The sequence below is a fragment of the Triturus cristatus genome, chromosome 9, assembly GCF_964204655.1.
Source record: "Triturus cristatus chromosome 9, aTriCri1.1, whole genome shotgun sequence".
In the NCBI taxonomy this organism is placed as follows: Eukaryota; Metazoa; Chordata; class Amphibia; order Caudata; family Salamandridae; genus Triturus; species Triturus cristatus.
Window position 1 is genome coordinate 146,696,285 of NC_140592.1, and position 21,846 is coordinate 146,718,130.

Below are 21,846 nucleotides of genomic sequence, written 5' to 3' on the forward strand. Positions count from 1 at the left end.
TCCAAGTCCTGTTTAAATAGATCAGCAGGTATGCAGTCAGGACCTGGGGCCTTACCGTTGGGGAGAGATTTTAGTATTAGAGTCACCTCACTACAGGTAAACTCTAACACACCTGCATCACTGAGATGCAGCGAGGCATTAAGTGAGGTATTAGTGGACTTAAACTGATTTTCAAAGTAACTAACCCACTGGTCGGGTACAACATGGTTGGCCGGGGTCATAGCCTGCGGGTTACTGCCCCATTTCAAAAGGTGCCAAAAATGGCACATGTTTCTGCCCACACAAGCCTCAAATAACTCACGCCAGCGAGATTCATCCCAGTTTAACTTAGCTGCCCTTTGGGCGGATTTATATGCGGCTCTACAGCTCCTGATCAATATCGGCTCCCTTAATTTGATAGCTTGAATTAGGGCTTTACGTGACTTTCTGCACCCTGCATCAAACCACGTGTTTTCCCGCTGGCTAATGGGTTTAACAGTGGCTGGGACATTTTTAGTGAAAAAGATTTTAAGAGCAGTAAATAATTCACAATGTATGTCTGGGGTGCAGTTAATAATCTCTTCCATTGAGTCACAATTAGACAACTTAGACAGAGCATCATTAACCAGTACCCTAATAGCAGCCCTAGCAGTAGGATCAGGGGCAATCTTAGGCCAACGGACCCTTCTCAAATCGTTTGACGTGGTGACTTGGACCTGAAAGGAGCATACATCATCCGTAGCACCTCCTGAGAAACTGCTATCGGAAAGGGTCAGCATCAGGGGATTGTGATCACTCTCTAGCCTGTCCGTCACAACCATGTCAATGACATCTGCCCATAGCTCACAATTAACTAAAATATAGTCGATTCTGCTCCTACTTCTTCCGTTATCAAAGGTGAACTTGCCAACCCTATCCGATGGTGTTCTTCCATTGACAGCACGCAACCCCATTTCCAAACAGAGCCCTTTTAGGAACAGGGCTATTTGTGACCATTTGCCTATGGGGTTTAATTCTAATTGGGGAATGCCCCACACGGAATCCTCAGCCTCTGAAAGAAGCCCATCATCGAAGCCAAGCGGTTCGAAACAGGCATTAAAGTCACCTGCCACTATCCTGTGGCCAGTTCTAGGTAAAATTCGTAGAGTTTGGTCCAATACAAAGACGGGGGGAGGGCATTTTCCACCTGGAACACCCCTAAGGTAGATGTTAAATATATAAACGTTGAGGCCCCTAGTAGAGGAAATATGTATGGCCAATATATCAGGGCTATCCGTGGGGACTTCCCTTACTTCTATACCTTCACGTTGGCGTACCCATATTGACAAGCCACCCACCGGTCTGCCTCTGATACCCCTCGTAGCTGCTTTATAAAAGTTTAGGTACCCTACTCGATAAATTGGGTCAACTGCCCATGTTTCTTGGAAGCACCAAATGTCCACCCGATCTACAAACGCCACCCAGTCAGGAGAAGCCAGTTTAGAATGAAGTCCGGCTATATTCCAGGAAGAAATTGATGAGCAGGCATTAATATTTGACGAATTTACTAGCTGTGCCTCCGTTGGGGGGTCATTAATAAGGCAGACGGGGGATACACTCATGGGTACAGGTGTAGCAGAAGGGGCCAGTTCGTTGTCTTGTGACAAGGATTGTAGGGGAAGAACTGGCTCCCTACAGACCCGCAATAAACTCCCGTTTAACACAGGACAGGTCGACACTGAATTATCCCCCTGTCAATCGTTGTCCTCCAGAGTGGACAGTGCAGCAAAGCGATTAGTTAACCTAATTGGACGAGGTCCCAATAAAGGGCCACAATGGGACCCACGTAGTGACATATGGGTCAATACCCTTACTGGCCTGTAGAAGTAACCTAGGGGTAGGATTAGAATCTCTTCTTGGGAGGGAGCAAGATGTGTTGCCTGCTCCAGGATACGTTCTACCAGTAGGGGAGACCTAAAGCTTAGTACAACACAGTCACCTCTTATGGCCTTTTGATCATGCCCAACCCAGGGCACACGCCTGACCATTTTAAACTCTTCAAAAAGTGGTTGGGTCGCCCCAAACTTCCTACCTAGGAAGTACAAAGCTTTATTTTTTAAATTAGACCAATGCTCACTAGACCCCTCCGCCAGGTGTGGGACATTGGCTAAGATAATTGTATAGGGTGTGGCTTCAGGGGGGAGATGAAGACTCCTTGGTTCTTCCAAAGCCACTACGTTTGGTGGTACAGGCCTTGTCAATTCCTCGGTAGGCTGATGATTGGTCAGAGGACTTCTAAGAACATTATGAGCAGTGGGAGGTCTGAGAGGTTGAGCCCTTGGAGAAGTTATGGTCGCAGAATTATTTGTGTAGGGTCCTATAGCATTTTGTGCCATCATAGGCCTAGCACTAGTACTGCTGGTCCCTTCCACAGTAAGCTGCGCGGATGTAGTTACTGCTAGCAATTGGAGTTTCGCCAAGTTATCTTCTATGTGGTTAAGTCTAGTTACCACAGTATCAAGCTTGGCAAGGACTGGTTGGATCAGTAACGTTAATTGGTCCCGCAATAAGGAGTTTAAACTTTCAAAGCTCTGTTGGCCTGGACACTGTAAGTTACTTGTACTTATAGGAGCAATGAATTGGGTTGGGGGCTGCATATCCAGTGGGCCTGTGGGAACTCTAGAAGTGGGAAGTTTAGATTGTACCCTGCTCTTCCTCTTTTTACAAGGGGGTTCTCTGGCTTTAGAACCAGCTGCTCTATTATTCGCACGTGTGGATACCATTACAGGAGTGGGAGGGAGACTAGAAGGAGGAGATAGATCAATATGACCAGTACATGAGGTCGCATTAGACAAGCCCCCCAATAAACAGGGAGCCGAGCACGCGTCCGGCAGGATGTCATTAGTGGCAACAGGGGCAACACTGGTCAAGGTTGCCAATGGATCCAATGACAGCCTCCGTTCCACAGCTAGGATTTTATCAGTTATTTCTGATTCAACCCTTGTAAGGTAATCATCCAGAGTGCCCGCTATCCTTCCCTCCAACTTCCTTTTACTCATGTTGAGGGGGACACTACACAACAAACAGCCCACCAATAGCGCTGTACCCTAATACCAAGTAAAACCTCCGGGCCCCAATACAATTTACTATACAATAAACTCAAAATCCAAGAGAAGGAGCCCAGCCCAGCCTCTACCGGCCACTGACGGGCAAGGACGGGCCATCGGATTTGCACATCACTGTGACCAGAGATACCCTCAATTTTCTTAGGCCAGTATTCATTATGGAATACTCTTCGTTATAATCTATATTCGTGACATTAGCCACTTTTTACAATACAATATGTAATAACTCAAATGTTTTGCATTATAAGCCCTATGAGATCTTATTTAGGTTCATGATTTTTGCCTTCCTCCTCCTCTTTTGCTTTATCTTTTTGTTGGCCTTAGGACATTAGCACTGGCCAGCAGTGGTAAAGTGTTCAAAGTGCATTTGCTTCTCCTCTAAACATGGTAACATTGGTGTATAACACGATTGGCATATTTAATTTACTTGTAGGTCCCTTTAAAGTGGTATACCATATATACCCAGGGCCTGTGACTTAAAATGCTACTAGTGGGTCTGCAGCATAGATTGTCCCACACACACATGTAGCCCTACAAACATGTGTCAGGCCTGCCTCTGCAGAGCCTGTGAGCGCAGTTTTACTGCCACTTGGAAATTAAAACCCTTTGCCAAGCCTTAAACTTGCCTTTTATTACACATAAGGCACTCCTAAGGTAGGTCCTAGGAAGCCCATAGGGCAGGGTGCTATGTAAGTAAAAGGTAAGCTGAACTTTTACGTTTTGCATATCACGATCGTGAAAAACACCTACATTTGTTTTTCACTACTGTGAGGTCTTCTCCTCTCATAGTAGAACATTGGTAATTCCTTAATACACTTAATCTGTAATTCCCGATTAGAAAAGAGTACCAGTTTCATATTGTACATCTTTTGAATGAGAATGACAAATCCTCTTTACTGGTAAAGGTGGATTTGCCATTACTATTTTTGAATTGCCACTTTTAGAAGGTGGACATTTCACTGCTCTTACAGCTCAGTGTGCCTGCAGCCGGTCTCCAATCAACATCTGGGATGGGTGACAGCAACACTTTGTGCATTCCCTCAAGACAGCCACAAACACAGGATGGTTAGGTTTGTCTGTCTCATTCAGGTGACTCTTCCTGGGGAGGGAGGGAGGGGCCGACACCTGAATAGTCCGGGTCCTGTGCCCATACAGAGGGCTCATTATCCCTTATAGCTTGTCTAGAGCCAGGGCTGGGAAGAATGGGGTTCTGTGCACTCTAAAGACCCTTCTTTGAAGTCACCTCCACTTCACAGACACAACTAGGGATAAGTACTGGGTCTCTGACCCCACCAAATCAGAGCCTCCTGGATCTGTAAAGAACCTCTGTCAGAAGAACAGCTGTGCTGCTCCAAGGATTATCACTCTACTGCTCTGGAAGAACTTCTTTTCTGCTGTGCTGCCCTGCAACACTCGGACTGTGCTGAGGGAGAGCAGGACTCTGCTTCAATCCCAGAGTGATTTCCAAGGGCTTGTTGGCTGGACTCCTGTTTGAACCTCAGGGATATCAAGGTCTCTACCCCTGCTCCTGGTTCACTGGAAGTGGACCCAGACACTTAGAGAAATTGATGCATCTCCAGTCTGCTTGGATCAGAACCGGCGCATCAACCCTTTTGCAGGAGTAGAAACGGCACATCACATTTAAAACCACCGTATCACATCCAAAACCACTGCTTTAGAACAAAATCATTGGCGCCACTGTTCAAGAAGATAGACGCATCACCTCTCCAGCGTGGATTAACCAAGCGCATTGCATTCTGAACCACTGCACTCAGAACCGGCGCTTCGCTCAATGGACCAGATACATCGCTGCGTGGAGGAATCCGGCGCAACACCCCCACTGCATGGAGATCATTGAAGCATCTCATTCTGCGACAAGGATTAAGGTACTTTTGCTCAGCGGGCACTGCATGGGTTCTGTAGCCGGGCTGTGCTTCATCCTGGGCGACCTGAACATTTGACTTTGACCTGGTCCAGCACCACCAATTAACCCCCATTGGCGCCTTTTGCTAGAACTCTTTATTTAAAAAATAAATTCATATCTTGACTCCTACGCATTGGATTTTTGTTGTTTTGGTCTAGTTTTAGTTATAAAATCAATTTTTTTTGTGGTGTGGGGTCTCTTTGTGGTGTTTCCATTGTGTTGCTATGTGAGTGTGTTGCAAAAATACATTACACGTTGCCTCTTTAGTTTAGCCTGACTCATTTGTGCCAAGCTACCTGAGGGTGAGCACAGGTAAACGTTCAGTGAGTATCCTACTGACCCTGACTAGGATTTTGGTTCCTGCTTGGATAGGCAGCATATCTCTGTCAACCAGAAACCCAAATTCTAACAATCATCTACTGACTTTCCATAGGATTAGTAAACCAATTACTCAGCACTTGCAGGAACCTGCCCTTAGCCTGCTGAAGAGTTGTCCAGGACAGTTTGTTGTTAATACACAATCCAATGCACCTACATTCAATTACCTGTATGAACCTAAAGTTCCGCAAGCACCATTTCCCCCTATATCTTGAAATTCAAAATATCATAATACGTTCTCTTTACATTTATAACTTGTCCATTTTCAAGATTAATACAATTTAAGGACATTAACACCTATCAAAAACAACTGCTCTACTATTGCAGAGGATAAGGCAATCAGTATGTAGAGTGCAGTGATATTTTTAATGCCAATTCAAGGCCAGAATATATTTCGATACATCAATCTTTTAATCAACTCACAAAAGAGAGAAAAGAAAGAGCGCAATAATGCACCATTTCCAGATTATACTTCGTTTTTTACTGGCACTTTAACATCAACTTGATGAAGGTGCATGTGCCTCTATGAACATCACCAAGGACAACTGGCTTCTGTACAGTTTCCACCCCATCTCACCATTTTTCTCTGCCTGATCCATTTATTGCTCAATTCAGATACATAGGAGAAATTTGGATAAAAACAAAATATCAAATCACACTGCAGCTGCACAACACCCCTTTTAATTCATGCAATTTCCTGTCCTCTATTTAGTTCTGTATTCTGTGTGATAGAGTGGGTTCAGATTTTCCATTTTAGCCTTGTTCAATAGTTCCGTCCGTATCCCTTCTGCACAGATTTTGTCTGTACGAAATAACTTTCGACTGGAAGTAATTCAATATACAATTTAAATTCTCATTTAGTTAAGGGTTTTATGACTACAAATATATTCTTCACTTTTAATTTGTGCAGAGAATAATTTACAAATGCGCTAGGATCACCAAGGAGTTTGAGGCTGAAACATGTTACACGTAGAGGCCGGGTAACATTTCGACAAGAGAAACAGACCATAAATATTTGTTTTATAAATGGAAGCAAAACTGAATTTTATTCTGGCCTAAAAAAGGACAAAAAAAGTTTATTAACAGTGGAGTAGTCCAGAGGCTGTTTTCACATGTCAAAGGGATGTTGACAGAAGAACTGATATTTCCAGACTACAACACTCCAAACAAATGTGCAGTTTCTTGAGCCAGATAATGAATGGCCTGCACTGTTGTATATCCTGAGAAGAGCAATTAAACTTGCATCCAAATATGGTGGCAATCTGCTAGGGAATTTGTGTGATGGGGAACATGTGTATTGTACCTGTACTATTTATAACATTATACACCATATACATTTTATGAAAATGTGCATTCACAAACCAAGCTGCTCAGACATCAAATTACTATGTCTAATCACCGACAACATTTTGAAAACTGTAGGCAATGAAAAAGTAAACAAGGCAGAAGATATACAAACTTTATAATTAATCAAAGTCCGGCTAGCAATACAATATTAGTCTTGCAGCCTTTGCAAGAGGATTCATGGGGTCAGCTAATGGACGTGAGAGACTGACCAGGCAAAGAGTACTGATGTTTAAGATGCAAGAATTTCTTTAGATTTCACTAAATCAGGATATGCTTCTTACAACATTTGAAAAGGGCAATAAATAAACCACAGCAAACGTGGTCCTACTTACGTCTTTCATGTCCACCCTGCCGTTGTCAGCTTTTTGAGGACTTGTTCCTTGGTCAGAACTTCTTTCTCCTTCAGTATCTTCATTCAGCATATCATCTGCTTTATCAATAACATCTTTCATTTGCTCAATAAATATCTCTCGTTCTATCTGAAGAATGAATTCATTTTCTACCTGGAAATGTAGAACACCCTAATGTGAAAGAACTGTGGTGGCAGTTTTGGTAACACAACCTTTAATGTATGGAGATCAGGCCAAGCAGTGCTAATTTGTCGTTGTACACAGTTTAACAAAGTTCCAATTAATTTGTTTCACATACTAAGAAAAAAAAAACACAACCAGCCAAAGAAGTTATCTTAATAGCCTGCCAAACACCTATTTGACTGGAGTACTCTTTACTAAATAAAAGCTGAGGAGACAGAAGATAAGCTTATGCCACAGAAAGAATATGTTCTACAGCACCAGAGGTGGGACATTCTATTTTCCACAGATGTACACAAGAAAGTGTGGGGAAATTGTTTAACCTGCAAAATATACACCTCATCTGGAATGTCATAAAAGTGAACATAGTTTGCAGAAGATAAGATACTTGAAAACAGGATAACCAGCCACCACTAAATCCTTTTTATTGATGGACTGCATCGGTTACATTTTGATGTTCGGCGCCAAATCTGAATACATTTAGGAGTCCCAAGCATTAGCAATAATATAAATACAAATGTGAATATGTAGCTGCCTACACTAAAATAACATGCCATTTGTTACTTGGCAAGTGTAATTTGTGATTATGAGCTTCTCTGCATCTTTCCTTGCAGTCTTGATATGAGAAAACATCTTCTAATGTAATAGATGGCATTAAATGTTTTCGTTTTCATATGTTCGCCATATGGCTTGTCTTTAAAATGATCAATGTAAGAGTAATATTAAGATCCATAACTTCACATATCAACAATGGCACATCAATATAGATTCATGAGGGCCAAGTAGTATCTATTGTCCCAGTGTTGACTGACATGTTGGTAAGCCAGGGGAATATGATCATATTGCACAACAAGATACTTAAAGTATTTTATGTAAGGACAAGATCGTATGGTGGTCAATGTATTTGTCTCAGGACATGCATGAAAGGACTGCAATGATGCAGATTAACAACTCTAGTACATCCATTCTAACCATGTTATAGTGAAATAGACTACTTCTTGCTGGTATTGTCAGAGGGTTTTTTTTTTTGATAAACAAGCTTTTATTGTTTTAAACAGTACAACAACAGAAACAGTCTGGCATTCCGAAGCAGTACCACACAGCAATACATTAGAAAGCACACCCCGTTCCCCCCCCGCCCCCAAGAGCTCTCCTCCACCCTCCAAACCGCCCTACTAAAGTATGTTGCCTAGCCATTTCCCCCAAACTTTTCGGTATTTCTTGGGGCAACCTCGTGCCCGATAGAGTCCGCTCCTGCGCCGCGCACCAGTCCACCCCAGCACCCCACTTAGCCACACTTGGCGGCAGCGGTTGTTTCCATGCCGCTGCAATGTCGCGCTGGGCCACCATCAAGGCCGTCATGAGAAACAGCTGCTCTGAACGCGTGCCATCCAAGCCATCTGTGATGCCCAGCAGGGAGTGTCGAGGGTCATGCGGCACCTCCCACCCCAGGACCTCCGTAAGCTCGGTCTCAATGCCCCTCCAGAACCCCTCCAGGTCAGGGCAGGACCACACCATATGCAGGAAGTCTGCCGGCTCGGAACCACATCGGGGGCAAGCCGCGTCTCCGGAGAGGCCCGCACGGTGAAGGCGAGCCGGTGTGAGGTAAGCAGCGTGGAGTTAATAAATTTGGATGAGTCGCAGCTTAGCGGAGGCCGTCACCAAGCGGGGGGCCATAAGGGCGTCCCGCCAGTCGGCCTCATCCAGGGGGCCCACCCAACCCTCCCAGCGCTCCTTAAGGCCCGCAAGGGACGTAGGGGTGCAGTTGACGAGGGAGCGGTAAATCCTGGAAATGCCCCCCCTCCCCAGGTTGCCCAGCAGGACCTGAGCCTCCGGGGGGCTGTGGTCCTGCAGCCGGACGTCCAGCGGGGTGTAGGTGCGTATGGCGTGGCGCAGCTGGAGGTACCTATAAAATTGAGAGGAGTGGAGGGAAAAACACGCCTGCAGCTCTGAAAAGGAACACATCCGCCCTCCCCGCCAGACGTCCCCAAGCTGGGAAATGCCAATGAGATCCCATGATTTGAAGCCTTCCAACTTCGTGACCTCCCGCAACCACGTCCCGTGCCACAGGGGAGTGACCCGGGTCAACCATCCCGTCCATCGGGTGAGGCGGAGTGCCGCTCGCCAGGACAGGAATACAGCCCTGGTGATGTCCGGGCAAGAAGCCGGGATGGAGGCGCCGTACAGGCGATCTTGGATACCGGAGAAACCCAAGCCGTCAAGTTCCACCCTGTAGGCCGGGTCGGACCAACCCCCCCCCCCGAACCAGTCATGAATGACCAGAAGGCGGGTGGCCATGTAGTAGAGGTAGAGATCAGACATGCCCAGGCCCCCGTCAAAGGTGGGTATGCGGCACGTCGACAGAGCCAGCCGCCGCCTCCCATCGCCCCAGAGAAATCTCGTCGCCATCCCGTCCAGTTCGCAGAACCAAGGTCGCGGAAAGGAGAGGGGAGTGTTTTGCAACACATATAAAAACCGGGGAAGGATCATCATTTTGTAGAGGGCAACCCTCCCTAGCGGGTTGAGGGGCAGCTGTTGCCAGCGCGCCAAATCTACCTTGGCTCTCTTGACCAGGGGGGCGACGTTAAGCGCCCAGCTCAGCTCCGGGAGGAGGGAGACCCAGATGCCCAGGTATTGAAATGATAATCGGCGCAGAGGGGTGGTCTCCTGCCAGTCAAAGCATTCCCTGGAGGGGTGCAACGGAACCAGGACCGATTTCCGCGGGTTGAGGGAGAGACCTGACGCCCAGCCGAAACGGCTCAGAATGGATAGTGCACGTGGCCCGGAGCGCGCCGGGTCCCCAAGGTACAGCAGGACATCATCCGCATAGAGGGCGATTTTGTCAGCTTCCAGGCCAGGCCATTTCCAGCCCCGAAGGAGGGGGTCGGATCTAATCAGGGCGGCCAGAGGTTCCATCGCGAGAGCGAAGAGAAGGGGCGACAGTGGGCAACCCTGCCTCGTCCCCCGGCCGATCCGAAAGGGCCTCGACAACGCACCGTTAACCAATACTCGGGCACGGGGCTGGGCATAGAGGACTCGCACCATCCCCACGAACCGAGGGCCAAAGCCCATGCGGGTCAGGACGTCGAAGAGGTAGTTCCACCCCACCGAATCGAAAGCCTTTTCGAAGTCGACGAGGAGTAGAGCGAGGTACGGGGTCAGACGATGGCGGTGGGCCAAGGCCACATGGAGACGGCGCAGAAAATGGCGCGTGCCCCGAGCGGGCATGAAGCCACACTGATCCGGGTGGACCAAGGTCGACAACAGGGGCCGAAGCCGTTGGGCCAGGACCGCCGCATAGAGCTTCACATCGGTGTTGATGAGCGAAATTGGGCGATAGGCAGCTCTATCAGTGGACGGCGGCGTGGATTTGGGCAAAACCACAATCGTGGCCAGGTCAGTCTCCGGGGGGAAGGAACCCCTCTCAAGCGCCTCCGCATAGTGAGCTCTCAACCGCGGGACCAGGGTGTCTTTGTAGGCTGCAAAGAATTCTTGGGGAAAGCCGTCCGGTCCCGGTGTCTTCCCCGCTGATGTGCGCCCGATTGCCTCCCCAATTTCTTCGATGGAGACGGGGGCTTCCAGGCTCTCCATTTCGTCCGGCCGAAGCCGGGCCAGGCAGGCGTTCCCAGACGCGAGCAGGGCGTCCAGGGAAAGATCTGTTGCACAAGCTCGGTAGAGCTGAGAATAGAACTGGGCAAATGCTGCCGCCATCGCCACGGAGGAGGACTGGAGCACCCCCGAAGAGTCGGTAATCGCCGGAATGATGCGCGACGCCCTGGGGTAGGTGACCAGGCGGTGCAACAGCACGCCGTTCTTGTCACCCCAACCATACACCCTCGCCACCGAGGACTGCCAAAGAAGCTTGGCCGCCTCGAGGGACCGCTGACAAATCTCCTGGCGAAGGAGCCGCAGCTGCCGGTCCACCGCCGGGTCTTCGTGTTCAGATAGCGACTGCTCCAGCCGCAACGCCCGGGCTTCGCAAGCAGTGAGCTGCCGCAGCTGTGTCTGGCGGTGCCGCACCACATGTGCCCTGGCCGCCCCTCTGATGGTTGCCTTGCAAGCCTCCCAAAGGGTGCCCGCCGACGAAACCGAGCCCTCGTTGGCACCATAATATTGAGTAATCTCAGTGCCCACCGCCTCACGTAATGTCTTATCCTGGAGGAACCAGGCGCTGAACCTCCACACCGGCCTAGCCGCGTGAGGCGGGGGGCCCAGACCCAGGAGGACCGGCGAGTGGTCCGAAATGCCCCTGGGAAGGATGCAGACATCCTGGACGCTTCCGCGCTCGGTGGGGGGGACAAAAATCACATCAATACGGGCGTGAGAATGGTGAGCGGCCGAAGTGTGGGTGTATTGACGATCGTGAGGATGCCAGAGCCTCCAGGCGTCACAGAGGCCCTGGGCCTCTGCCCATCCCGCCAGCTGTCTCGCTCGCGCGGCGCGGGAATCCGAAATCGGTCCCGACGAATCCAGCTGTGGGGCCAAGACAGCATTAAAGTCTCCCCCAAGCACAACAGCACCCACGGGGAGAGATTCCAACAAAGAGGCGGCATGGGATAAAGCCTGCGACAGTCCCGAGGGTGGCACATAGAGCGAAAGGAAGCTGACCGGTCGACCATCCAGCGTACCGCAAATAGCAATCCCGATTCCATGGGGAGCACGGGCCACCCGCTGAAGGACAAAGGGGAAGGAACGACGCAGCAGGACCGCCACCCCGCGGGAACCACGGGAAAACCCAGAATGCCACACCCGGTCGTACCCATAACGCGCCAAGAAGGGGCATTTTTCCCCGAGGAGATGGGTCTCCTGAAGGAGGAGCACGTCGGCCCCAACGCGTTGAGCATACTCAAGGACTGCAGTGCGCTTAAGCCTATCCAGCAGGCCGTTCACATTCCAGGACAGGATACGCAGCTGCGCCCTGGGGGCTATGTCAGCCATGGAAGCAAGGGTCGCATTGGGACGCCGCGGGATCGGGGCCACCCCAGGGGCGCCAGGAGGACATCATGCCGCGCTGGTGTGCAGGGAAGAAAGGAGGATCGCCCAGGCCCCATGGGGAGAGCAGGGGACAGACAAAAGGGGACCAGGGGTGCCAGGCTGGGAGCGGGCGGCAGCAGATCGTGTGTGTGTGAGCCAGCGCGGAGCTTTGCAGTAGCGCACGCAGGAAGCTGCTATGCGGCGCACCCAAGAAGAACCAGACCCAAACTAAAAGAACCACAAAAGTACTACAAAAGCCCCAAGCGAAGCGCTCGGTGTCAAGAGCGTGGTGGACCCCTCCAGAAGTACGGATGCAAGTGTTCCGGCCTAGACTGCTACGCATGAGCGGAAATCCGCTGAGTCCAGGTCCGTGGTGGAGGCCCCAGCCGCGGGACCGGGCCGCCAGAGCTGTTGCCAAGACAGAAGACCACCCAAAGTCAAATGGCCGGGCTGCGGGAGAGATCGGAAAGGTCCACAGGCGCGAGGAGGGGGGTCAGGGACGGGTGTCAGAGGGGTTTTTAAGTTGTTTAGAATGCAAAGGCTCTCTGGCCAACAAGATACAACAAACTAACCAGCATGGGGAAAGGTTTTTGTATACCACACTCTGTACCTGCAGTGTCCCATGAACATTGTTTATTTGTTACACTATGCATGGATAAGGATTTCCAGGACTCAAGTATTGAAGAAGTAATCATTGAAATAGCCTGGAGGTCTTTTTTTAGGTTTTGATCATAGCTACTATATCAATTATAATGACTGTTTTGGTGTAAAGGCTGTGACAGCTGTCCTGTATTCTAGTTGGTATTATCACTCTCAGATTGTTGCTCTGTTAGGAATTTCAGAAATACCTCATATCTGCATAAAAAGTAGATTAATGTTGAGGGAGCCCAGTAGATGACAGAAAGGTTTCTTTGTAGAAGGTGAACAAAATGTGGTGAATCTTACAGAACCTCAAAAATGGTCAAAAATACTTTAAATTATTTCTGAACGTTGCAGATTCACAATATGAAGAAATTATTTAAACCAAAAAAGAAACTGCCTAGGAACCCAAAGTAAACATGACAAATGTTTGTGGAATAATGAAAAACCACTAATGTTTTGCCCCAGGGATGTGGTGGTCCTCTGGGCTGTGGGGAGGGTGCTGCACAGGCCCCTCACATTATTAAAACATTTGCCCTGGGTAGGTGGTGGTCCCCAGGGCACGAGGGTTGCAGCAAGGGCAAACCTCGCATATATTTTTAAAAAATGCCCCAGGAAGGTTGCGGTCCCCAGGGCTTTAGGGATCCTAGGAGGGGGTGGGTCCCATGCACCGAGCTCCTGCATGTTTGGACATGCTCCAGGGACCTGGACCACCTGAGGGCCGACTAGAAACGAAGCATGGGAGACCACACTTCGATATTTAAAAAACGTTCCGTAGGAGTCGTGGATCCAGCGCAGCTGCTGACAAATTTGTTTAAGAAAAAAGAAAAGCTTTTTTGACCTTGCGGTGTTCCCTGTGGGAGCCCCCCAAAAGGCCCAGGGGAGTCAGGGTGTTTCTACCCTGCCCCCTTTTCTTTTAATGTTTTTTCCTGTGAGTCAGTTCAACTTAGTCACAAGATGGCAGCTACGATGTCCTTATGTACACAACTAGAAATTTCTTTAACACGGCAACTACTGAACAGATTTACACCATTTAAGTAAAAGGTCAGTTTCTGCACCAAGAGTTACCTTTCTGCCAAATTTGGTGCAATTCCTTCAGCAGTTCAGGATGTAGCCTGGTTTAAAATTTTCTATGGAAATTAACATGGGGAAAACTTGTTTTGGGACCCACCCTTTTTTTCGGCCCCGCTTGACAAATAACCCCAAAACATTAAAGACAGATGAAGTGAGTGGCAAACTAGTTTTTAAAATTTCACGAACATTCATCAAACAACGCAAAAGTTAAAGCTAGGTGAATATGTTTCAGTGACAACATTAACGTTTTGAACAACAACAAAAAAACAGAAATTAACCATTTATAGTTAGCAAAGCCAACTATAACTGGTTAATTTCTGTGTTTCTTGCACCGCTGACATGCACTGCTTAAGATCTCACATATTACATCACTCATGACATCACTTATGGCATCATGGATGACATCATCCAATGAGTGTTAATTTGATTTCTAGTTTACATACAGGTGGATAACTACCATATTAATTTTCTACCTAGATTTGTACAGATTGGGTCCAGCTAAATAGTGCAAGTGTTTACAAAACACATGTTCTCCTAATGCACCATAGGTGTGTAGAGGTATTGAACACACTGTAAATCTTTGTATTGAAGACTAACTGTGTGTAGGTGACAGCTTACTACTTGTGTTCATAATATTCCACACATGTTTTGGAACTGCAGAAAAAGTTTGCAGCAGGGAAAATATTCTATGTACTACATACTAAATATTGTAAGCAGCCTTGAGTTATTAGGCAGAATCATCTCAGCATGACCGTTTCTACTTTCATAGAAGGCTGGGTGCACCAGGTACTAAGCTATGCACATTTGCTTGTTTTGCTTCAGAGGATGGGATATCTGTAAAGGTTTCACCACAGTATGAAGGCTGCAGGTAGTATGGTCTCTTTGCACCTTCAGAACTTGGTTATTTTAAGTGAATTGTCGCTCTTTGGACATGTTTTGCATAAGAGTGTACACTGTGGTTAGTAGAGACTTTTTAATACTCTGGTGTATTTCTCATGAGAGTTTCACTGTCTGCCAACAGTGTGGTGCAAAGTAAACTCTCTCCATAGAGAAAACAGAACCCACTTTTCTACATACATTCACTCAATTCCTCAAAATAGGTTTAATGCAGGTAGACGGTCCATAGACTGGTATTAATTATGCCACAGAGTTTCAGTATCTGGAGGAACTTGGTTTTCCCTGACCAGTTGTATACAGATTGAACACTGTGTGCAGAATAGGTTACCCTTTCATTTGTGGTTCAGTCAACATGAACTCTGCTACCCATGAAGTGCATGGTATATGGCCAATCTTACACATAACACAAACTTGCTTTACCTATGGGGGTTGTATGTATCTTAACAGTAATAATGCTTTATATTATTCTGAGCTATTTTGCACTTGCTTTCATAGCTGTAATGCTATGCCTGTTTATAGAGAAATGTATACAAAAGAAGCTTGTATGATGTCATTAGTGATGTCATAAATTATGTCATAGAACAAGTAATGAATAGCATGTGAGGTCATAAGAAGTGCATGGTGGGGGTGCAAGTTATAGTACATGTGCTTGTTGTGGGTTTTTAGTTCAAAATTTGAATGCTGTCACTGGCGTTTACCTAAAAAACATTACTTTAACCTTTGCTTTTTTTCAACAAATTTCTAACTTTTTTTCAGACTCAAAACAGATCTTTTTATCACACCCAACTACGTAACTTTAACCTTCGTTTTTTTCAGTTAATTTATGGACTTACATTTAAAGTAATATTTGATTTACATACATAAAAGCAACCCTTTGCACTGCATAGCGAGGGGTTGGCTGTAAGTCCTGGCGGCCCACATGCAGCCAAACCCATGGCTTTGCATGCCCTTCAACCCTGTGTAATGAGCTAGGTAGGCGGCATAATCCTCACACTGCGCAGTGCCTTCGGTCGTGCACAGTGGGGGCTTGGCTGCAGAACCTGGTCTGCAGCAAGGCCCTATGGCCAGTCGCTCGCATGCAGCCAACCCCATGCTGTGCATGGCCTTTTGGCATCACACGGTGGGGGAAGGTCACAAGGCTAGGGTGTGGTCAGGCCCTGTGGCCAACAACACAATGCAGATGGCCTTTGGACAGGTGTGCTGGGGGTTGGCTATAGAGCTGGCCTTGGGAACCCCAGGGCCTTTTTTTTTTTAAATAAAAGGAGCGGAGGGCCATGTGCCCCTCCCCCCCCCCCATCTCCTTCCCAAGCCTCTTTAGGCCCTGGGCTACCCATTCCCCAGGGCCATACATATAAGGTAAAATAAGAGGGATGAAGCAAAGCCCCTCGCTTTCTGCCTCTTTAGGCCCTGGGGACCCCATCCCCCAGGGCAGTACATATATGATTGGAGGGAGACAGCACTGCCCATGCCTCCCTGAGCCTTGATCAGCTCTGGGGACCCCATACCCAGGGCAATTTGGTTTTTAATTAAAGGGTAGGGAGCTGCGTGGCCTGGTTCTCTCCAGAGCCTTGTAAGGCCCTGAGGACCACACCCCCCAGGGCCATTTCTAAAAATAAAGAAGAGGGAGCTGTGACGTGAGGCCTGGGTAGAAACACCCTAGGCCTGCTTAGGGGGTCCCACAAGGACCCCCAGGGCCAAAAAAAGCATATATATATATATATATATTCACTGAAAAAACCATAGGTTTCACACATGTTATAGTTAGCGGAAATTTTACTGATAAAAAACCAATGAAATTCCCCCGTTATAGTTAGTGCAGGCAACTATAACTCACGCGACCGCAATCCTCTGCTGATGCTAATACTGTATTTAGACACTTATTTGCCCATGTCTTCTTCCATACATTTTTAGCTATACATATATTACAAATATTTTTTTTTCATAAAGACACATATGTCATCAGCAGAAGATTGCGGTCGCGTGAGTTATAGTTGCCTGCACTAACTATAACGGGGGAATTTCATTGGTTTTTTATCAGTAAAATTTCCGCTAACTATAACATGTGTGAAACCTATGGTTTTTTCAGTGAATTTGCAAGGTTTTTTAAATGCTAATTCCTAACTATAACGTGTGTGAAACCTATGGTTTTTTCAGTGAATTTGTACGGTTTTTTAAATGCTAAGTTACTTTACGCCATTCGTGGCGTGCGCGCCCACTTAACGCAGTTCGTTCCGTGCGCACACGGTGCGCTTCGCGCACCGTGCGCGCACAGTGAGCACGCGGTGCGCTTCGCGCACCGCGCGCCCACTTTACGCAGTTAGTGCCGTGCACGCACGGTGGGCACGCGGTGCGATGACAAAGCAAGAAAGCACGTCAACAAATCTGTTTCTGCTTTCCTCCGTGACTATGGTATGGGTGCCATTTACCACAACAACTTGCGTTATGACATGCAAGACATTTATAGAGGAGATGGTGTGCACTTCAATGATGAAGGGAACAGAGTCTTCCTCTTGAACCTTAGACTCTGCATCGGTACTTACTTGTAGGTACCACTAAAAATCATTTCATAAACACAACGGCTCTTTTTAGAGCCCCCTAATATCTAAACACTTAAATCTGATTTCCTTTTTTTTTTTTTTTTCTACCGTACGCTTACCGTAAGCTTACCGTACGCGTACCCCGTGATTTTTTTTAAAATCAATAAATGTTTTTTTTGTACTTTTCTGTCCTTCTTTGACCCCCTTACAAATGTTAGGGGGTCTGTAACTCTCCTCATTGCCCCCTTTCCTTGTTTTCACTCTTTTTTTTCAGAGTGAAATACACAAAATGGCGGCCGCCGCTTCCTGGTTTCGGCCGATTCGAATGTTTACTAAGATCTAAGAGCCAATCAGAATCGCGCTCGCGCACGCCACCGTACGCTTACCGTAAGCGTACGGTAAGCGTACCGTAAGCGGGCTCAGATATATATATTGATTTAAAGGCTATTTTCTCAGAATCTACTGAACAGATTTACACCAAACCTACAAAAGGCACTTCCTTGACCTAGGGACTACCTCTCTGCCAAATTTTGAGTAATTCTGTTCAGCCGTTCGGGCTGTAGCTCGTTCTAAAGGTCCTATGGAAAAATGCATGGGAAAAACGCGTTTTGGGACCCCCCTTTTATCTCAGCCCCCGCTTGACGGATCCCCCCGAGACTTTCAGGGTAGGAGCGGAGCGTAGCACCCCACCTATTTTGAGAAATTCGCGAGGATTCGTCGACCGGCGCCAAAGTTATTCAAAATAGAATGTTGAGGTTTTCCTATGGAAACGTGGTCCTAACTATAACTACCTACTGGCGACCGCCAGTAGGTAATATATATATATATATATATATATATTTTTTTTTTTAAATCGCGGGATGCGTGGAGGACCAACGGATCCGGCCGCAAAAATAAAAAAAACGAAGCGTGGGCTCCCGGGCTTCGTTATAAATTAGCCTCCAGGCGGGCCAAGTCCCGGGGGCATCTTAAAAATATTATGCGGGTGCCCAGGGGGACCCCCGCAGCCCCGAACACTGCCACCCCGAGGCTTTTTTTAAAAAAAAAAAGAAAAAATAACCTGTGTGGAGGGCTCGAGCCCCCCACACGCCCAGGGACTGCCACCTCCCCGGGGCACTAAATATTTAAATTTGGGGGTCTGTTCCAGACCCTGCAGCCCCGGGGACCACCACCTGTGCACTAGGTGGGAGAGGGGCCGCGCGGAGCCCTTCATGGCCCTGGGGGCTGCCACCCCCCAGGGCTGGCTCCTGCAGTGTCCCGGGGTGCCCACCCCCGGTACACTGCTGTTTGCTATGACTGGGCGGGAGCCCCGTGGCTCCCGCCCTGTCATAGTAAACTCTGGTTTGGATTTTTAAAGTGAGAGCAGGGAAACCTGCTCTCGCTTTAAAAGTCCAAACCAAATTGCTTTTCCATATGGGGAGCTGCATGTTAGCAGCTCCCCGTGTGGAAAAGCAATGCCGGCTCATGCAGGACACAGGGAGCCGGCGGGACTGTGGGGTCATTGGGGCTCCCCCCATGGTCCCCAACGAAAGGCAAGGCCCCGGGGGATGGGGTCCCTGGGGTCATTAGTGGCCCGGGAGGGGGGCCACACGGCCCCCCTCCACCATTATAAAATTTCTTTTTTTACTAACATGGAAAGGCGGGCCCCGAGGGATGGGGTCCCCGGGGCCATAAATCGCCTGAGGAGGGGGGCCATGCAGCCCCCCTCCAATAATTAAAAAAAAACAAAAAAACTGCCCATGCCCCGGGGCCGAATATGGCCTCGGGAGGGAGGCCACCCGGCCCCCTTCCAATTAAAAAAAAAAAAGAATAAAAAATAGGGGTCAGGCCCTGGAGGATGGGGTCCCCAGGGCCAATAAAAAAAGGAAAGGAAGGGGGGCCACAAAGCCCTTCTTAAAAAAAAAATTAATCAAAAAAAGACTGGCATCGTGCCGGAGGCCCCGCCCCCTCCCTGCAGCACTCTGCAAACGTGCCCCCTGGCACGTTGTAAGATGGGGGAACTAATCCCCATTGAATACTGGGGGTCCCTGGGGGCCAACTAGCCCACCAGGAACCTCCAGCATGCGCCAGGGAGCTGAGTTGCAGAGAGGTGTTCAGAGGCCACGCCCCTTAATCCCCCAACTTAAAATAGCCACAGGGCGTGTTTGCACACATGTAACCTCATGCCCCCCCCTCCCTTCACCCGTGTGCAAGAGGTAGTTTCAATCCCCCTGCCCTATTACGTACTAGGGACTTACAGAGGAGGTCATGCTATTCACAGGGTACCTCAACGCATAGTGTTCCCTGGTGTATGTAGGTGTTTTTACTGAATTCCAAGTGTCTTTCAGCATAGCACTGGCTCTAGGTCTGGTTAGTCAGAGTCAGTTACCACCAGTACCCGTCTGAAAAAGTTGTGGGCACAGGAGGACTTTATGCTGCTCTGTTGGTTCTTTCTGCACATCTCTTCTTCCTGCACTTTTCTCAGTCTTTGTGGACTTCTGTTGCTTCTTTCTGCATTTCTTTTTCTTCTTTCTGTGCGTGGTTTCTCCTTTCTTGACATGTCCTACCTCTGTAGGCATAGTTAGAAATTAGCATTTGAAAAACCTTTGAAATTCACTTATAAAACAATAGGTTTCAGGCACGTTATAGTTAGAAATTAGCATTTAAAAAACCTTAGAAATTCACTGAAAAAAACATAGGTTTTAGGTAATGTTATAGTTAGTTGGACATTTCACTCGTACAAAACCAGAGAAATTCCCCTGTTATAGTTAGTTCAGCTAACTATAACTCACGCCCCCGCACTGCACTGCTGATGACGTCACATATTACATCACTCATGACATGGTCAGTGACATCACTGATGACATCATCCATGTGATAGTTTCATGCATCTTCTCACACCCTAATATAACTTTTGATACACCCACTCTAAATTACAGACTGCCATTCTCAAAACCATAGACACTCCAACATTACTGACTACATACCCACTCCCAGATTCTTAGGTCTACACACATCCACTCACTCGCCCGTACAGTCACTCATACTTACGGTCACTCAGTACAGGACTATCATATACACTCATACACCTATATAGACATTCACACACCGCCACTCATCCATAGAGGTACTCACACACCTAGTCAATCATGCAAATGATTAATCACACTTCCATTTACTCACCTATACAGTTATACACACACCAGCTCTCTTACTCATACAAATACTAGCACATTCTTACGCTCTTTACAATCACTGAAACAAGCACACACTCATCCATACAGCTACTCATAATCACACACTCTCACTTAGCCATTTATATACTCTATCACATATATACTGCCTTTCACATATGTAGTTACTCACATGTACCACTGAGATACACATTCACTCACTAACACACCCATACACACACACACTCACTAACCCATACTCCATCACAGATGCACTCTTGAAACTATGCACCCAGGGAATCACCCACTCACACATCTATACACAGAGTCACACACCCCCCACCCACACAAACACTCAGGCACCCATACAGATACTCAGACAACCAATCAATAACTCATATAGACACTCATGTAGCTATTCACAAACCCATGCAGCCGCTTACACACCAACAGACTGACGGATACAGTCATTCACACAGTTTAGTCACCAACCCATGCATTCAGTAAGATATGTTTAATCACTCACTTATAGAGTTAGTCACACACCTACTAAATCATCCATTCAGACACTTATACACCCACTCATTCTTCAATGCGCCTTTCCCTATATATATTAAACACATTTCAACTTTACAAAAAGACACAGTCACTGGACGATGTCATCAGTGATGTAATTTGAGATGTCATCAGTGATGTCACTGACCATGTCATGAGTGATGTAATATGTGATGTCATCAGCAGTGCATTGCGGGGGCGCGAGTTAGTTAGCTGAACTAACTATAACGGGGGAATTTCTCTAGTTTTGTACAAGTTAAATGTCCAACTAACTATAACTTTCCGTAAAACCTATGGTTTTTTCAGTGTATGTATATATATATATATATATACATACATACATACACACACACACACACACACACATATATATATATATATATATATATATGTGTGTGTGTATGTATGTATGTATGTATGTATGTCAGCCATGCAGTCTCGACTCCAAAGCCCAATAGAGGGTGATTAATTGTGTCCCCAATTTTTCGTTCCAGCAGCCACACCCACTGGAGGGTATGAAAATGAAGGCCAAAAACTACGAATCCCAGCGTGCCTTGCAGAACGAGGAGTTCCGTCATGGTGGCACACCGGAAGCCAAGTACTTTTGAGCAGCGCAGGGGATGGTGGTAGCTGGCCGATCCTGAAAGGGCTGCAGCAACGGGCCTCTGAAGAGAAGCACAATGCTTTGAAACGCGTCAGGCTAGGGACGATATATAAGGATGGAAAGCTGCATGTCTTCAAAATAAAAGAAAGTGG

At 47.4% G+C, this 21,846-nt stretch overlaps 1 protein-coding gene across 8 annotated transcripts in view; it reads right to left on the reverse strand.

The window, feature by feature from the left end:
• Positions 1 to 21,846, reverse strand: part of WNK2 (WNK lysine deficient protein kinase 2) — a 647,264-nt gene that overhangs the window by 245,913 nt on the left and 379,505 nt on the right. For all 8 annotated transcript variants that reach the window (XM_085624584.1, XM_085624585.1, XM_085624586.1 and 5 more), the window contains one exon: positions 7,065 to 7,235. In XM_085624584.1, coding sequence (XP_085480710.1) covers positions 7,065 to 7,235 — 171 coding nt within the window. The remainder of the gene's footprint in view (positions 1 to 7,064; positions 7,236 to 21,846) is intronic.